The sequence below is a fragment of the Mastigoproctus giganteus genome, chromosome 7 (assembly GCF_048544385.1).
Source record: "Mastigoproctus giganteus isolate SK-2022 chromosome 7, ASM4854438v1, whole genome shotgun sequence".
Classification (NCBI taxonomy): Eukaryota; Metazoa; Arthropoda; class Arachnida; order Uropygi; family Thelyphonidae; genus Mastigoproctus; species Mastigoproctus giganteus.
Window position 1 is genome coordinate 134,388,273 of NC_143581.1, and position 18,512 is coordinate 134,406,784.

An 18,512-nucleotide genomic window follows, 5' to 3' on the forward strand; every position below is an offset into this window, starting at 1 on the left:
GTGAAATAAAAGACAGAACTGAATTTTAGAAGGATTGAAAGCAACTAAGTTATTTCGCCATATCTGACAATTAATTGGAGAATAGCATTTAAGGAATTTAAGAAGATTTAAGGAATACTTAGAAGTGCTGTTTGTGAGAAAACGATCAAGTGTGTTGGCTGTATGGTTATGTTTGTTAGGTATTTTAGTATATGAGAAGTCATTAGTAACTGCATAAGCCTCAGCATTTCGACTGGCTAGGTACGTGAGATTCGAAAATGGAAGCCAGCTGGAGTTGTGAAGATTAAATTTACCAAAGAAAATTACCTCACTGTTAGGAAAGTGAGAATGGAGAAAGTTTCAAAGAGAGGAAGTCAAAGTTCAAAGTGACTAGTGGAGTTGGGAGAATGCTGCAAGCAACAGGTGAATCTGACAGAATGTCGTACAGGGATTTTAAGTCAAAGACGATTGAATAAAGGATATTCCAAATTACCCAGGAATATCAGAGCGAACATATGTACATATGTTTAAAGCGAAAGGAATCATACAACTAATAATTTAGACAACTGAGATGGGAAGTGGTTGAATCAACCGATAAATGGGATTCTGTCAGAAAGACTATATGGAGTTTGGCAGACTAAGTGGAAATGGTCATCATTGAGACCAAGTATATTTGTGAAATTAATAAGGGAGTGTTTGGTTGGGAGGTTTAGATCTTTTCGCAGATAAGTTTGTTCTATTAGTTTGACAATTCATGATGTATTCACTATCTAGTGGCTGGCCTGCAAACACCGTTTTAGAGATGTATCCTCAAAAAATAAAGAAGATTGGACCTCAGCAGCATGTCTATCATAACCTCAAAAGACATAAATAATACTACATGATGGAAGAGATGGAGGGATTGCCAGAGTAGGTTATGATCACCGTCAAGTTCAGCTTGACGGTGATCATAACCTACTCTACCAATTTTAACATCATCTGCAAATTTAGACATCATGACCTCTATCCCTTCATCGATGTCATTTATGAAAATTAAAAATTAGGTCCACCTGTCTTGTGTGTCAACTGAATACCATTTCAATCAGCGTTTTACACTCCCAGTTAACAGGCCCAGTTTGATATACATGATAGAATTTCTGTGACTGTCTCAATTACCAATATTTAGTATCATCTTTTATTGGTCCTTGAGGTTGTCACAGACATTCTCCCAGATATGGCAGAAAAGCTGTACTTGCTAACTGGGAGTCTAAACGCTGATGGAACTGATATTCGGGTGACACTCAAGTCAAGTGGACCCAATTTCGGCGAAGTCCGGATGGTCTGTAACAGCCATATCCTCTGCTTGCACCGTCACGATGGTGGGACTGTTAGTAATCCTGGGTATAACCTCCATGCACAAGTACATGGTGGGTGACCACACAGGTGTGAACCAACGTAAGCAGGGGTCAAGGTGTGGTGCCCACACCACATGGAGGAATGCCGCCCTTCTATGTTACTAGGCAGTACTAGGTGGTAGATGACTCTCATCAACTGGCGAAATACCACCACTTTGCTTATTGGAGGCTTGAAGTGGTGGAACCCATGTTTAGTCTCTAGAGCTAAGTTCCGGTCAACCCTTCCCTATCTCTTCCACTATACAGTATGATTGATGACTTTTGAGGTTATGATGAACGTCGTGGCGAGATCCAATATTCCTTACACTTAGAGGGTACAGCTCTAAAACGGTGTTCGCAGGCCGGCCGCTAGTTAGTACACCGGACCGAACCTATTGGTAACTCTCTCTAGGAGGCTTCCGGATCAGCTAGTGTATAATCTTGTACCTCTACTCTGCCAGATAGTGGAGGCAGTCCAAGTAGTGTGTATGTGGGGGAGCATTGTCGAGGCCACGTTATATCAAGGATCTGGATATATTCTTACCACGGATTATTCTTATCCATAAATTTCATTACTTCATACAGCATGTCCCACCCACTTTTTCTTACTATTGAATACACCATGAATTGTCAAACTAATAGAGCAAGCTTATCTACGAAAAGATCTAAACCTCCCAAGCACTTCCTAATTCATTTCACAAATATACGTGGTCTTAATTCTAATCTCAACGATGTCCATTTCCACTTGCAGTCTACCAAACCTCATGTACCTTTTCTCACAGAATCTCAGTTATCGGTTGATTCAAATACTGCTCATCTCAGTTGCCCAAATTATTCGCTGTATGATTCCTTTTACCTCAAAGGTGTTATTTGTGCACATGTCCGTTCTGATATTCCCTGTCAGAGACTTGACAATTTGGAAGCTCCTCTGGCTTAAAATCTCTCTACCTCATTGTGTCAAATTCATCTGTTGTCTCTACCGTTCTCCCAACTCCATTAATCACTTGGAGCTCATTGACTTCCTCTCTTTGCAACTTGACTTTCTCCAGTCAAACTTTCCTAACAATGAGGTAATTTTCCTTGGTGATTTTAATGTTCACAACTTCAGCTGGCTTCCATTTTCTAGTCACATCGACCCAGCAGGTCGAGATGCTGAGGCTTTTGCAATTACTAATGACCTAGCACAGATTGTTAATTTCCTACAAGAATACCGGACAAACCCAATCATACAGCCAATACGCTTGATTTTTTTTCTCACAAGCAACCCTTCTAAGTACACGGTCGAAGTGAGAGGTCCTTTAGGCACTTCAGATCACAACTTGGTGATTGTCTCTTCTCCAATGGAACCTTTATCTCATGGCTATTCCCAACCACGTGTTGTTTGGCATTACAAGAATGCAAAATGGGATGACCTGCGAGACTTCTTTTCTTCTTTTCCTTGGTCGGATTACTGTTTCAAAACTTCTGATGTCAACGTTTTCTCAGATCGTGTCAGTGAAATTATTCTTGCAGGAATGGAATCCTTTATCCCACACTCCACTTTAAAATCTCGTCCTTTATCTAAACCTTGGTTTTCCAATAAATGTGCTAAGGCTGTTCAAGAGAAGAATGTTGCATATCGTAATTGGCTTGTTTCTAATTCTTCAGTTTCATTTTCTGCCTACACCAAAGCTCGCGACAATTGTAAAGCAGTTATTAATCAGTCCAAACTAGAGTTTGAACAGGCTAAGAGTAGAAAACTTGCTTCTTGCCCTAATGGTAGCCAAGAATTCTGGTCTCTTGCCGCCAAAACTATTGGCCACAACTTTTGCCCATCTCTGCTCCAACCTCTGTCCAAACCAGATGTTTCTGTTGTCACTTCAGCCAAGGATAAAGCTGACCTGCTAGCATCCCATTTTTCTTCCAGCTCATGTATTAATGATCTTGGTAAAACACATCCCACCATTCGCAACATGCTCCATTCAATGCCTCGTGTGGTCTTCCGTCAAAAGGATATCAGAAGGATTTTGATGACTCTTGATGCTAAGAAAGCTCCAGGTCCTGATGGTATTTCTCCACTTGTTCTCGAAACCTGTGCTCCTGAAATTACTCCTATTCTTTGCCGCCTTTTTTCACTTTCTTATTCCAAAGATGTTTTTTCTTCTGCTTGGAAATTTGCTCATATCCAGCCAGTTCCTAAAAAGGATGACAAATCCCTCCCATCCAATTATCGTCCCATTGCAATTACTTCTACTCTTTCTAAAGTAATGGAGAAATAAATTAACTGCCAACTCTTAAACTATCTAGAAACCTTCCGTCTGATCAATGATTGCCAATATGGATTCCGTCAGTGTCGATCCACTGGTGATATTCTGGCGTATGTTATCCATTTATATACTAATTCAATGGAAAGGTTCAGTGAAACACAAGTAGTTGCTCTTGACATCTCAAAGGCTTTCGATCGTGTTTGGCATAAAGGGCTTCTAAACAAGCTTCCACCTTATGGTTTGCCAACTGTTTTTAGTAATTGGTTATTCAGTTTTCTCTCTGATCACTCACTGAGGATGATGGTAGATGGCTCTCTGTCTTGTAACTTCTCCACTAATGCCGGTGTCACCCAAGGTTCAGTTCTTTCCCCCACTCTTTTCCTTTTGTATATTAATTATCTTCTTCCATTGACTGGAAATCCTATCCATAGTTTTACCAATGATAGCACATTGCATTCCACTTTCCATTTTGAGACACCTTGTCCTGCTCAATCATCTTCAACTTCTCGAAAATCTGCTACCAATTCCTTAAATGTCGATCTTCAGGTAATTCTCCAGTGGGGCAAAGACAATTTAGTTGATTTCATGCCTTCTAAAACTAAGTCTTGTCTTATATCTCGCAAAAAGGATTCTTCTGCTCCTATGCTTATCTTTAGTGACACTCCGATTTCTAGGCAAATAATGATATATCTCTTTTGGGGATTACCCTGACTTGTAATCTCTCTTGATACAAGCACATTACAAATATTGCTTCCTCTGCATCTAAAAAACTTGGTTTTCTCTTTTGCTCTCTCAGTGTTACTTTTCTTACAAACATCTGTTCACTCTGTACAAATTGCAAATCTGCCCTATCATGGAACATTGTTCCCACATCTGGGACCGTGCCTCCCAAAACCTCTCTCAGGCTTCTTGATTCCATTCAGAAGAGGGTAGTTAGGTTAATTAATGGCTCATCTCTAACACAGTCTCTCCACTTGCTTTCTCATAGACGTAATGTTTCTGCTGCATGCCCTTTCTACAGACACTTCCATGGACACTGTTCTTCTGAATTGGCTTCTATAATTTGCCCCCTCTCTTTCAAAATAGTCTGAACACGTGCCGCCACCAGCCAACATCCATTTACTGTCCAACTTCAAAACCAACAAAACCAACTTTTCATCTTCCTCATTTATTCATTCAACTGCCGTTTTCTGGAACAGCCTTCCTTCATACATATTTCCTGTAAATTACAATCTACAGAAGTTCAAGTCCAATGTCAACAAATATCTTCTTTCGTCTTCTCAACCTCCAAACCAAGCACGGTACTAAGTACTATAAGTTCTAGTACCTCTCGTGTTTGGGGATCACATAAAAAAAGTGCAAATAACTTTAACAACAACCATTTCATATTACACCCTACTAATGATGTCATTTGAGTTCAGTTTATTTCTGGGGTAATATACATGTACATATGTAGGGCACAGTAAGATTAAACCACAAAATAAAAAATAAATAAAAAAAGCAGCAGCAGAATATCCATTATTTCTGATCTTTTTATGTGCTTTTTATTTATTGAAAACAACAAAAAAAATAATAAATAAATAAATAAAAAATAAAAAGAGAGAGAAAAATCTGAAGACATGCAAGTAAGTCAAAACAGTACATACCACTTCTGGAGAGATTTTTAATTTCCCTGATGTTTGTATTGTACGTGGCCAACCTTTTTCTCTATTAAAGTAAATAAATTATTGCAATGAAAAATTATTAAAATTTAATTCTGTATCTATTTAAATATATTAAAATTTAAACTACTAAAATTTAATTTTATATAAATTCAGATCATTAATGACTTTGCTCAGCTTACATTTATTTAATAAAATTAAATAAAACTATAATAAAAACTTTATAGCAGTAATCACAAAATGGATTGTTGTTGTTGTACAGTAAATTCATTATGTGTATAGCAAGAGGAAGAGCACTAACCTCATCAGAATATGCAGACATTCACTTTGTGTATAGTGTATGTGAAAGAAATGCTAGAGCTGCAGCTGCTGAATACCAGCATCGTTTTCCAACAAAGAAAAACCCTAACTGGTGTGTTTGTCAATGCCCACTGTAATTTAAGGTAATGGGGTATAGTGAAAGGGCCAAATAGCATACCATATTATCATGAACAAGGCCAAATACCATAAAGAGAATTCAGGCACTATAAGCAGGAGATTCATTAGCTAAGAGATGATAATGCTTAAGGTGTGTGTGCGTGGCCAATTCGCTTTCTCTTCTAGTACAGGAGTGGCATCAAAAGTTTGTATCCTTAACTAGAAATAATAGCCCTAAAAAGGTGAAATTTCACAGGAACTTTAATCCTTTTCTATGTACTCTCCATGTATAGTAACACATTTCTCCCATCTATGGATCAGTTGTTTAATGCCTTGATCATAGAAATCCACACTTTTTACCTGAAACCACGATTCCACTTCATTGACAACTTCCTGAAACAAATCAAAGCAGCAGAGTCCACGCAATGGCTTCTCTTGAAGCGATAATTTCTTTTTTTTTTTTTTTTTTTTTATGAAAACCCCAAACATGAGAGGTATTAGAACCTATAGTACTTATTACCATGCTTGGGTTGGAGGTTGAGAAGACGAGAGAAGATATTTGTTGACATCAGACTTGAACTTCTGTAGATTGCAATTTTCAAGAAAGACATATGAAGGAAAGTTGTTCCAGAAAACGGCAGTTGAATGAATAAACAAGGAAGATGAAAAGTTGTTTCTGTGAGTTTGGAGTTGGACAGCAAATGGATGTTGGCTGGTGGAGGCACGTGTTCGGACTGTTTTGAAAGAGAGAGAGCAGGAATTATAGGAGCCAATTCAGAAGAACAGTGACCATGGAAGTATCTGCAGAAAATGTATGCAGCAGAAACAGTGCGTCTATGAGACAGCGAGTGGAGAGACTCTGTTAGAGATGAATTATTAATTAACCTAACTGCCCTCTTCTGAATGGAATCAAGAAGCCTGAGAGAGGTTTTGGGAGGCACGGTCCCAGATGTGGGAACAATGTTCCATGGTAGGGCAGATTTGCAATTTGTACAGAGTGAACAGATGTTTGTAAGAAAAGTAACACTGAGAGAGCAAAAGAGAAAACTAAGTTTTTTAGATGCAGAGGAAGCAATATTTGTAATGTGCTTGTATCAAGAGAGAAATTACAAGTCAAGGTAATCCCCAAAAGAGATATACCATTTTGCCTAGAAATCGGAGTGTCACCAAAGATAAGCATAGGATCAGAAGAATGCTTTTTGCGAGATACAAGACAAGACTGTGTTTTAGAAGGATTGAAATCAACTAAGTTGTCTTTGTCCCACTGGTGAATTACCTGGAGATCGGCACGTAAGGAATTGGCAGCAGATATTTGAGAAGTTGAAGTTGATTGAGCAGGGCAAGTTTCTCAAAATGGAAAGTGGAATGCAATATGCTATCAACAGCTAAACTATGGATAGGATTTCCAGTCAATGGCAGAAGGTCATTAATATACAAGAGGAAGAGAGTGGGGGGAAAGAACTGAACCTTGGGGGACACCGGCATTAGTGGAGAAGTTAGAAGACAGAGAGCCATCTACATTACCCTCAGTGAGCAATCAGAGAGAAAACATAGTCTAACCAATTACAAAAAACAGTTGGCAAACCATAAGATGGAAGCTTGTTTAGAAGACCTTTATGCCAAACATGATCAAAAGCCTTTGAAATGTCAAGAGCAACTGCTTGTGTTTCTCCAAATTTTTCCAGTGAATTTGTCCATAAATGGGTAACATAAGCCAGAATATCACCAGTGGATTGACACTGACGGAATCCATACTGGTGATCGTTGATTAGATGGAAGGTTTCTAGGTAGTTAAAAGTTGGCGGTTAATTGATTTCTCCATTATTTTAGAAAGAGTAGAAGTAATTGCAATGGGATGATAATTGGATGGGAGGGATTTGTCATCCTTTTTAGGAACTGGCTTGATATGAGTAAATTTCCAAAGAAAAACAACTTTGGAATATGAAAGGGGAAAAAATGTGGCAAAGGACAGGAAATAAGTTCAGGAACACAGGCTTTGAGAACAAGTGGAGAAATACCATCAGGACCTGGAGCTTTTGTTGGCATCAATGAACATGGAAGACCACAGGAGGCATTGAATGGAGCATGTTGGGAATGGTGGGAGGTGTTTTTCCAAGATCATTATATACAAGTTGGAAGAAAAATGGGACGCCATATCCTTGGCTGAAGTGAAAACCGAACCATCTCGTTTGACAGAGGTGAGAACAGGGATGGGCAAAAGTTGCTGCCAATAGCTTTAGCAAGAGACCAGAATGCTTAGCTACCATTAGGGAAAGAAGAAAGTTTTCTCCTCTTAGCCTGTTCAAAATCTAGTTTGGATTAATAACTACTTTACAATTGTTGCAAGCTTTGCTGTAGGCAGAAAATGAGACTGAAGAATTGGAAACAAGCCAATTACGATATGCAACATTCTTCTCTTGAACAGCCTTAGCATATTTATTGAAAAACCAAAGTTTAGATAAAGGACGAGATTTTAAAGTTGAATGGGGAATAAAGGATTCCATGCCTACAAGAATAATTTCACTGACGCGATCTGAGCAAACGTTGACTTGACATCAGAAGTTTTGAAACAGTAATCAGACAAAGGAAAATAAGGAAAGAAATCTCGCAGGTCATCCCATTTTGCATTCTTGTAATGCCAAATAACACGATGTTGGGAATAGCCATGAAATAAAGGCTCCATTGGAGAAGAGACAATCACCAAGTTGTGATATGAGGTGCCTAACGGAACACTCACTTCAACCATGTACTTAGAAGGGTTGTTTGTGCGAAAGGATCAAGCGTGTTGGCTGTATGGTTAGGCTTATCCGGTATTCTTGTAGGTAAATGAACAATCTGTGCAAGGTCGTTAACAATTTCAAAAGCCTCAGCATCTCGACCAGCTGGGTCAGTGTGACTAGAAAAGAGCGATGTCGGAGAGATCGAGGAGAGATGGAGTTGTGATCACTAAAAATCACCAAGGAAAATTACCTCACTGTTAAGATAGTTGGACTGGAGAAAGTCAAGTTGCAAAGAGAGGAAGTCAAAGAGCTCCGAGTGATTAGTGGAGTTGGGAAAACGATAGAGACACCAGATGAATTACACCAGACTGAACCAATAGGTTCGGTCCAGTGTACTAACTAGCGGCCGGCCTGCAAACACCGTTTTAGAGCTGTACCCTCAAAATGTAAGGAAGATTGGATCTCACCGTGTGTCCATCATAACCTTTAAAATCATCAGTTATACTGTATAATGGAAGAGATGAGGAAGGGTTGACCGGAACTTAGCTCTGGAGACTAAACATGGGTTTCACCACTTCAAGCTTCCAATAAGCAAAGTGGTGGTATTGCACTGGTTGATGAGAGTCATCTACCACCCAGTATTTCCTGGTAACACAGAGGGGCTGCATTCCTCAACCCCTGCTTACATTGGCTGACACCTGGGTTGTAACCCACAGTGTGATTGTGTATGGGGGTTATACCCAGGATTACTAACAGTCCCACCATTGTTAAGGTGCAAGCAGATGATTGGGCTGTCACAGACCATCCAGACTCACAGAAATTGGTTCCACTTGACTTGAGTGTTACCCGAATATCAGTTCTATCAGCATTTTAGACTCCCAGGTAGCAAGTACAGCTTGTCTGGCATATCTGAGAGAATGTCTGTGACAAGGCCAAGACTGTGTGGTGTGACCGTGCTAGATCAGAAGAATAGTGTGGGTGCCGCAGTAGCACAAATCCAACAGCTGGCGAGAACATTGCATTTGACGTTGTTTCTGCAAAGGCATCAGCAATCTTGGAACCCATCATGCGAGGACCTTGGACATGTGTAGATGCTCATGTAAAATGCTGTGGGCAGACTCATATATAATTTCACTTGCAATGAAATGAACTGTCCCATGTCTGTCACTCAGCAGCAGCTGCTCAACCTATGAAGCCGTCTCACTGTCTGTGGATGTTGATCGCCTTCCTTCTCTTGGATCATCAAAAACACTTGTACAACCGCACTGAAACTCCCATTTCTACTTTTTTACAGTAGCATAGGATGGACAATTCTGCCCATACACAGTTTTCATTTCTTCGTCAATTTCCTGAGCTTTCTTGCCCTGCAAATGCACGAACTTGATCACTACTCAATACTCCACTTTGTCAACCATAGCATCCTTCCTCAGATTCCAGGCTCCGCCTTTGGTGTAACATCACCTATGGGAATGAAATTTCACAAGTTAGTTATTGAATATGTAGAGAACTTATATTAAAAATGGCAGATTCCTACTGAGGTTTTATCTAGGTCAGAGTATGAACTTTTTGATACCCTCCCTCGTAATTGGTCTCAAGCCAATGTTAAGACCTATCATTGTTTTGTTTGGTAGTTGTGATGTGGACTCAGATGATTTATCTGCTTTCTCATTGCCTAATATTTCAGTGTCCTGCCTCCAAGAACAATTACTTCAGAGTGATTTTTTTTGACAGAGGTTGATTCAAATGCCTATTTCCAGTAGGAGGGGATGGTAAGAAAGATGTTTGAGTGAATCAGAATATATTAACACAGAAAGTGACAGATGCTAACATATTTCATTGAATGCAATAGGTCATAATTCTGTAGAAAGTATGCTGCCCTCAAATGGAAAGAATTTTGACACTACGTGTGACTCAGACTTAGAACCATGTATATAGATTAGGAGCTTCCCACTATGTTGTTAAGACTGATTAGCATGTAGCTGTCAGATGTTATGTGATGGAAAGATATTTTTGACAAACAAACAAAGTATAGATCAATGTCTAGCTCATCTCAATCCTATGGGGATAAAGGCACATTTGTATTTTCCTCAATTTCTTGAGATAAATTTTCCATTTATGTATTATTTCTCAAAGGTGTATCTCAGCAACAAAGGTTCATTAAGCTAAGTTTCATAGAGTGTTGGTTGTGATATGCCAAACAAGGGTGAGATGGAAAGCTCCTTATTTGGCACAGTAGGTTGTCTTCTTAGGTGAAGCATAATGGAATGGGGGGGGGGGGGTCATGTGCTTCTATGTATAAGCTGTGAACTGGAGAGGTTCTATTGGCACCTGGTGCAGATTGAATAGCACTAAGTCAGACAGTAGTGAGAGATCATAAGATAATCTTTTTTACCTGAATCATATATTATAGCTCCATAGTCTAACCGTGACCAGATTAGAGCATAATAGAAATTCAGCAATGACTGCCTGTCAACACTCCAGATGCCAATGTTGATAATATTGCCTATAGGATATTTAATTTCTGGAGGCGCACAGTTCACAGGTAAGTACTATGCTTATGAAAATTCAGTTCGATGTCTAAAACTAAACCTAGTAATATTATGAAATTTGTCATAGGTATATTAAACATGCCTTTCAGTCTTCAGACAGGTTCTAGGCAATTTACAAAAGTATATTGCTGAAGTTTTCCCCACATGTTCAGTGATTGACAGGAAACAGAAAGACTGTCTGAACACATTACAAGTTGCTACTTAGCTGGAATGTCTCAAGTTATATTACTGGGACATAATGCAGAAAGAGTTACACTGAAAATCGATCCTTGAGGAACTCCTTTTCTTGCATGTGAATCACGGATAAAGCACTCTGAAATATTACTTGAAAAATCCTGAATGAATCGAGGCAGGTTACCTCTCAGTCCAAGTTTGTATAAGTCTGAAGGATTCCAATATCTCTAGGTAGTATCAAATGCTTTATTAATATCAAAAGGTATCATTAGTATGTGTTGTTCTTCAACAAAAGCATTCCAAATGCAAGCTTCAACTTTAACGAGGATATCACTTACAGACTTGTTACGATGAAAACCAAACTGGTCGGCTTGTATAGCTAAGTTGTATTAGGCCACCCTGTTATTAGAAGTGGAGGTGTCTTGTTAAATGTTTCTCAGGTCAGGTACCTTGGATTGCACCTGGAGGAGCATTTATTTTTAACGGAGCTTGTTAAATATTTGAAATTGAAAATTAAATTATTATATGCCAAGCTTTGAAGGATAATCAGGGTTAAGTGGGGCATAAAAGGACAGACCCTAAATATGTTATATGAATGTGTGTTTGACTCTTAACACCAATAAAGGTGTCAAACAAGGATGTGGACTATCACCAAATTTATTTAATATCTACATCAATAAAATTATTAAAGAATGGAAACAAACAATTAACAACAGAATACAGTTGAACAACAGGAATAAAATCCAAACTATATTATACGATGATGGTCAAGTTATAACTGCAAAATCCGAAGATGAACTACAGATAGCAGCAAATGAACTGAATAAAATAGGTAAAAAGTACGAGATGAAAATCTCCACCTCAAAAACAAAATCAATGGGATTATGTGGAAAAAACATACAAAGAGTCAAAATTGTTATTGATGACAAAATAATAGAACAAATATCTGACTTCACCTATTTGGGAAATTTAATATCAAATGAAGGGAAAGACATCCACACTAAACAACAAATATATAATAAAAAATATAATATAATTAAATAATATATAATTAAACACCACTTCGGAAAACAAATGACAATTGAAACAAAATTACGACTGCACAACATCATTTTCTTTCTTATTTTGTATCCCAGGGAACATGAAAATCTTTCACTCTAACTAGTTTCTCCCCCCCCCCCCCCCGCCCCATATCTGATGAGAAGTAATATAAAACTTCTCCAAAGATTATCATAGAACCCTGGCCAGTATATTCACAGCATATGTTGAAGATGGGATACAGTGAGCCTGAGAGAATGTTATCTAGGGTTACATCTAGGATTCCATCAATTAATCTATAATGAAAGAATGCAGTAGGTCAGGACCTCTTCGCCAACTGCGATACCCAAAAGATTTTACGACCAGGGTAACAGAAGTCGTGGGAAGTTGGCAACACGGGAAGCCAGCGTGAGAAATTAAGTGGGTGTTTCTTTTTATTTATTAATGTCTCCAACACCAAGGCACCCAAAATAAGTTACCCAGAGACAGAAGGAACCTTTTCGAAGCATGAATCATCCCCGGACTGTCTTGGATAGGAAACTAGTGTCTTCCAGTCGCCAATGAGAGTTTTGCTCTAGAAGACAAAGGAGAGCACAGAATATAAAAAGGGCCCAAAATGAGCCAAAAGGGGTGTCTCCGTCGCCACAGCCGAAGGTTCTACTGGTTCTGGTCAACATCGCTCCTATGTTCATCAAAAGATATTCACCACCATCAACATGATTGCTGTCAGTTCGCCAGTGTCTAGTGGATCCCTGCGGTCAGTGATGCTGGTCGCCATCGCTGCTGAAGTCACCATCGGCTTCTCGCCCAAGCCTCTTCAATAGCTGCCCGCACTATGCGGTCTGGCTGAAGAGATGGAATTGTGATGACCAGAGAAGACCACAGTCCATTCCGCTATAGAAGGAAGCCTTGTAACAGATCCCAGGACAAACCAACTTAACCTGGTAAGCAGACCATTCTTACGTGTGAATGAAAATGTGTGAAACAGCCAAATTTACATTAAACTAGATATTTCCATTTTTTATTCTCGTTTATATGTAGAATTTAGTATTAATTCAATAGGGTATATCATGGTTTATGTTCTGGTATTGTTTAGAGGATGTTAGAAGTAAAGGACAGGATTTCTTTTGAAAGATAAAATGTACAATTGCATGAAATTGCAAGGCCATTGAGTTTTGTAATTCTAATTATGTCCTACTGTTAGCATATCATTGCACTTAGAATTGATGTACACTTTACTCATTACTATTATTGTGTGAAAGTAGACTGTATACATGACCTTTTTGTTTACAATGAGTGCTGTTAAGTGTTATTTGAATGTCGCATTCTGTCTGTCAGCATCTTAAACCAGTGGTGCACAAATTTATTTTGCTTGCAACCCCCTTTATTAAATATAAAATTGATGCGACCCCTCAATGTAAACCCCAAGGGAGGATGACAAGATTTTTAGAGAAGAAAAATGGCATTTTATAAATTATGTACTAGAAAATTTTATTCGAGTACTGAGAAAGGAATAAAAAAAAAAATAGTTTCCTTTTTAATTTACACATTAAAATAATTGTTTATATTTTTTATTGAATACAGCAAAAGCAACAAATCAAATTCTTATTCTTCAATGAAGATTACAAAACAATAAAAAATGAACAATTACAAAACAAAGCAATAAATGAGAAGGATGAGCCTGGATAACCGATAATATTTGGATGTAATATTTGAAAATGCTAATCTCACGTCATCGTCTGTATCAGGTCTGGAATGCTGTTTTGTTTTTATAGCTGTTAATTTTGAGAAACTAACTCACATAAATATGTAGACCCGAAAGCTATCTTTGTATCGCTATTTTCGAACATTTTGGATACTCATCTCAAAGAGAAAGCCAAAATTTTTCACAAGTAGTCTTGAAATGAGCACGTCAGATGCTTTGTCAGATTACAGGTTGATGAGATCTTCCTTTTTGCTCAATGGTAATTTCGGGACATGAAGAAATTTCAAAATTAAAGGGATCATGAATCCAATACAACTTTTTTTTCTGGAGATATAAATCGTTTGGAAAAATTCTTAATTAGCCTTGTTAGGTGGGTGGCAATGACATCTCTAAATTGTAAAATGTCAATATTATTGCTATTAACAAAATCAGAAAAACATGGGAACATTTAAGTATTATTTCGCTCAAATTCAGTTTTCCAAAGGTTAAGTTTATTTTAGAAAGCTTCTGAGTACTAATATATTTGTTCCCTGTCCTTGTTCAGGCTAGATTGAACTCATTAAGTTTTTCATATATATATCAACAAGGTAGCTAAGATTTCCAAGCCATTTTTTAATTGTAAACAATTGAGCAAGGTTCTGATCTGTATTTGATAAAAACAATAAAACTTCATGTTTGAGGCCAAAAAGACGTCGCAACACTTTACCAATGGGCAACCACCTCACTTTCGTATATAAAAGAAGTGTTTCATAAGCGGATCCCATTTCATTACAATGTATAGTGAAAAGTCTGCTATTTAAGCTTCTACTTCTACTTTCACACTTACTGAATCTTTCAAAACTTCGTGCAAATCAGTTTGCATTTCCTTGTGTACTAATATATATAATATATTAGTAGCTCTATGTATAATACAATGATTAAAAACAATATTTGGAGCAATTTCCTTTACTTTAAACCTTTATTTATTTTCTCCTGTTAATGCAGTCATCAGTACAAATTGCTACACCATTGTTCCACATTAGTTTATTTGTTTCAAAGAAAATATTTATAACATCAAAAATTTTCTGGCCTTCTGTTCTTCCTTACAAAGCTTTGGAAAATAGAAAATTCTCCAAAATATCTTCCTCGTAGCAGTATCAGACATATATAATAAGTTGAGCAAGGTTTGAAATATCTGTGGATTCATCTAATTGTATTGCAAAAATTGGACTTTCTCTCAGTCGATTTAATAAATTGAATTTTATGTTGTCCGATGACTGTAAGACACCTCGAAACTGTCTCTGGACAGAAGAATGGTTTTTAAATAATTGTTTTATTTTTCTCCATGCATTATTGAAATAATTTTTATTGCAGCAAGGAGAATGCACTGAATTATTAAGCAGAATAAAGCTTTCATGCAACCAGAGCTGACGGAACACGGTAATCCTGGTAAGCAGGGCACCAACGTCTCGAGGTGCCGAAATTCAAAATTTTTATTATAATAATATTTAATAAAAGTATCTCAAGGGCACCAAATACATTTCTGTCTAGGGGTGCCAAAAATCCCTAGCTCCGCACCTGCATGCGACACACTTGCTATGTATATTTACTGCTCCCGCACATTCACACCTCTGAACTTTTAGGCAATACAGTACAGGCAATTTGAGAATTTGTCCTGTAGGAAGCACTAATTAACAGCTAAAGGGATTAATTAAGTAGAAGTATCAATACATACTGAGAAGTCGTGAAGAGGTGGCAAATGAAGTTTAACATTGACAAATGAAAAGTACTGCATATGGGAAACAGCCCCAAAGCAACGTATCAACTCTGTGGTACTGTACACTGACAGTGGTAGAGAATGAAAAGGGACCTGGGGGTGGTTGTGCAGGCAGATATGAAGTTCTTTGAGCAGTGCAGATGGGCTGCAAGAGTAGCTCATGGTGTATCGTCAATGATATATAGGAATTTTTCTAGCAGGGATAAGAAGTTGATTATTCCCTTGTGTAAGGCAATGGTCAGGCCACACCTAGAGTACTGTATACAGGCCTGGAGGCCTCATTTCAATAAGGAAGTAGAGCTGCTGGAACGAGTACAGAGAACGCAAAAAGATTAGTGAATGGAACAAAAGGAGTGCTCTTACGAAGAAAGGTTCAAGTTTTGCAAATTACAGTGTCTGGAGACTAGGCACCAGCGAGGTGATCTGATAGAGGTGTATAAAGCCTTGAATGGTTTGAGCATGCTCAATGCTGATGGGATTCTTCCTCTTGCTCAGAATAATCACCTGAGAGGGCATAACTTCAAATTGAGGAAAGACAGATGTAGGATAGATGTGCGGAAATTTGCCTTTAGCCAGCGGGTGGTTGGTTGGTGGAACAGACTTCCATCCCTTGTCGTGGAAGTTGATAGCCTAAACAAGTTTAAGGGTCAGCTGGACAGGTATTTCGAACGAACAGAGGGGTGAAGTGGAAGTGGTTACTTTTTATTTATTTTTATTTATTTATTTTTTTACTGGCTGATGCTGCATAAGCTTGCTTTCTTGCATCAAATGCCTCTACTAATACTAATGATCCTGAATACTTTTGCAGCAACACGAAAAGGCATGTTTCTCCTTTGCCATAAGGTACGTTCAACACGACCGGTCAGAGTAGCATTTTGACTGCGACCAACTTCTAAATCCTTAAATTACTTACCTTAAATAATCTCAAAACAAAAAAACAAATAAACTCGAAGTTGAGAACGATAACAATAAAATGATGAGTTCTGAATGTATTAAATGTAACAAATGGCATTGAGTATGAGCTTGTGTTTTTTTTTTTTTTTTTGGTAGTTGTTGGCGCATCAGCTTCTGTGGGCATAACGCGCCTCCAAAGGTTTTTTTTTGCAGTACTTTGGTCCAAGCCTGAGGCAGGATTCGAACCCGCAACCTTTGGGTTGCCAGGCAGGCACTTTACCCACCCGGCTAGCCCGGTCGACTTGAGCTTGTGTGTGCAACGTAGGGTATAGTGAGCTGTGATGGAATCCTAACAATTAGTTCTTTGTTTTAAGGTAGACAGCGCTAGTAGAGCATTTCGCAATTGGTAGCAGAGTACTATTATTATTTTATTTTTTTCGGTACAAAGGACCCAATTGTGCGAATGTGAAAATTATTATTCAGAAAAAATGTCTTATCAACTTAGACAACTGTTTGTTTAACAGTTAAAATCTTGCTGTGGCTCCATCTGTGAAGCAAATGTTGAACTATTCTCGTTTGTAGTACAAAATTGGTCCATTCCGTAAAATAAAACCATTTGGAATTTTTAAATTTTAACAACTTTGTGCACCCCTACAAAGAAGTATCTTCAATTTGAAACAACGTCCAGCCTGATCGGTTAGCCTATCATTCACAGTGATTCAGTAAAGAAAATGGCTTCCATTTTAAATATATAGATTCCTGGGTAAGTAACTGCACACTCAGGTGCCACTTGCGGAATGGAAACAACAATTGCATCACCAACAAGAATGCTAAAGAGAGACCCACAATCTTTGATAACAATATCAAATTGGCTGTACAGAACCCCCGATTTCCACCCACTCACATGGTAGTATAGTAGTCTTGTCACTACTAGAGCCATCGAATGTTAGCTTATAGGCACCTATGATCAGCCATCCTGCCCAGACACGATAAGAGAGAGTATAGTTGAGAGCCTAGTCCAGCATTCTCACTTTTTTAGTCGTGGAACACTTTTCATCTCACAATATACTTACGGAACACTTAGAAAACGTAAGTTTAGCAGTAACCAAAGAACTTTTGCTAATATTTTATTATATATGATGCACTGTGCAACAGGAGCATCTTTATTTTCAACACATGTAAAGCCGTAATTCAAATAACAGTCATCATACTTTGTTTCGGTCTTTTATTAGTTGGTTCCTGTTTTTTCACTTTAGATTTTTGGGGAACAAAAGGTTGTGATTGTTCATCCTCCCTTTGAAGTGTGACAATATTGTGTTTGTTTTCATCAACCACGGTTGCAATACTAGACGTACTTGCTTGTTGTTTTAAAGTTCCTTTTTTCAACCACAAATCCATGGTCATTTATTTTAAAAACGGTATTTCGGTATATTGATACTTATCAAAAATCTTTTATACAAGGAAGTGAGTTTAGTTATGATATCGGTTTGCTTCACCCCTCTCCTTCAACCCATGTACTCCAGGCTAAATTGCATATTAGATCACTACATTGCTACTTTTTCATAGATGCCATTACCTCTATGCATACTTCTCTATGTAAAGCCCATCAAAATAAAGTGTTCCGTGTCTACACCAGTATAAACAAAAAAAAAAATAATGTTAAAAATTATAATTATAAAAAAGTGGTGTTTGCTACAAATTTACAAAATTTATTTATTTGTTTATTATTAATTACATTTTTCAAGGAATACTTCACATCACACAGAACACAGTTTGGGAAACACTGGCCTAGTCATTCAATTCAGACATGCAGAGACTGTGCATGGCTCAAGAGGAATATTTTTTGTCAGCATGGTCAGTGCTTATTAATAGAAGAGGGCATTTTTACAGGAGTGGGAGAGATTAGAACAGAAGGAGTTTCAGAATTTGCTGACTATATAGAAGCAGTGACAGTTGGTTCAGAAAACTGTTAGCTTAGGGGCATACAGCGGACTCTAGCT

The 18,512-nt window shown here is 38.0% G+C and overlaps 1 protein-coding gene across 4 annotated transcripts in view; it reads right to left on the reverse strand.

The window, feature by feature from the left end:
- Window positions 1-18,512, reverse strand: part of LOC150083211 (dual specificity mitogen-activated protein kinase kinase 4-like) — a 516,656-nt gene that overhangs the window by 266,506 nt on the left and 231,638 nt on the right. For all 4 annotated transcript variants that reach the window (XM_090377917.1, XM_090377916.1, XM_090377915.1 and 1 more), the window contains one exon: window positions 5,245-5,305. In XM_090377917.1, coding sequence (XP_090234043.1) covers window positions 5,245-5,305 — 61 coding nt within the window. The remainder of the gene's footprint in view (window positions 1-5,244; window positions 5,306-18,512) is intronic.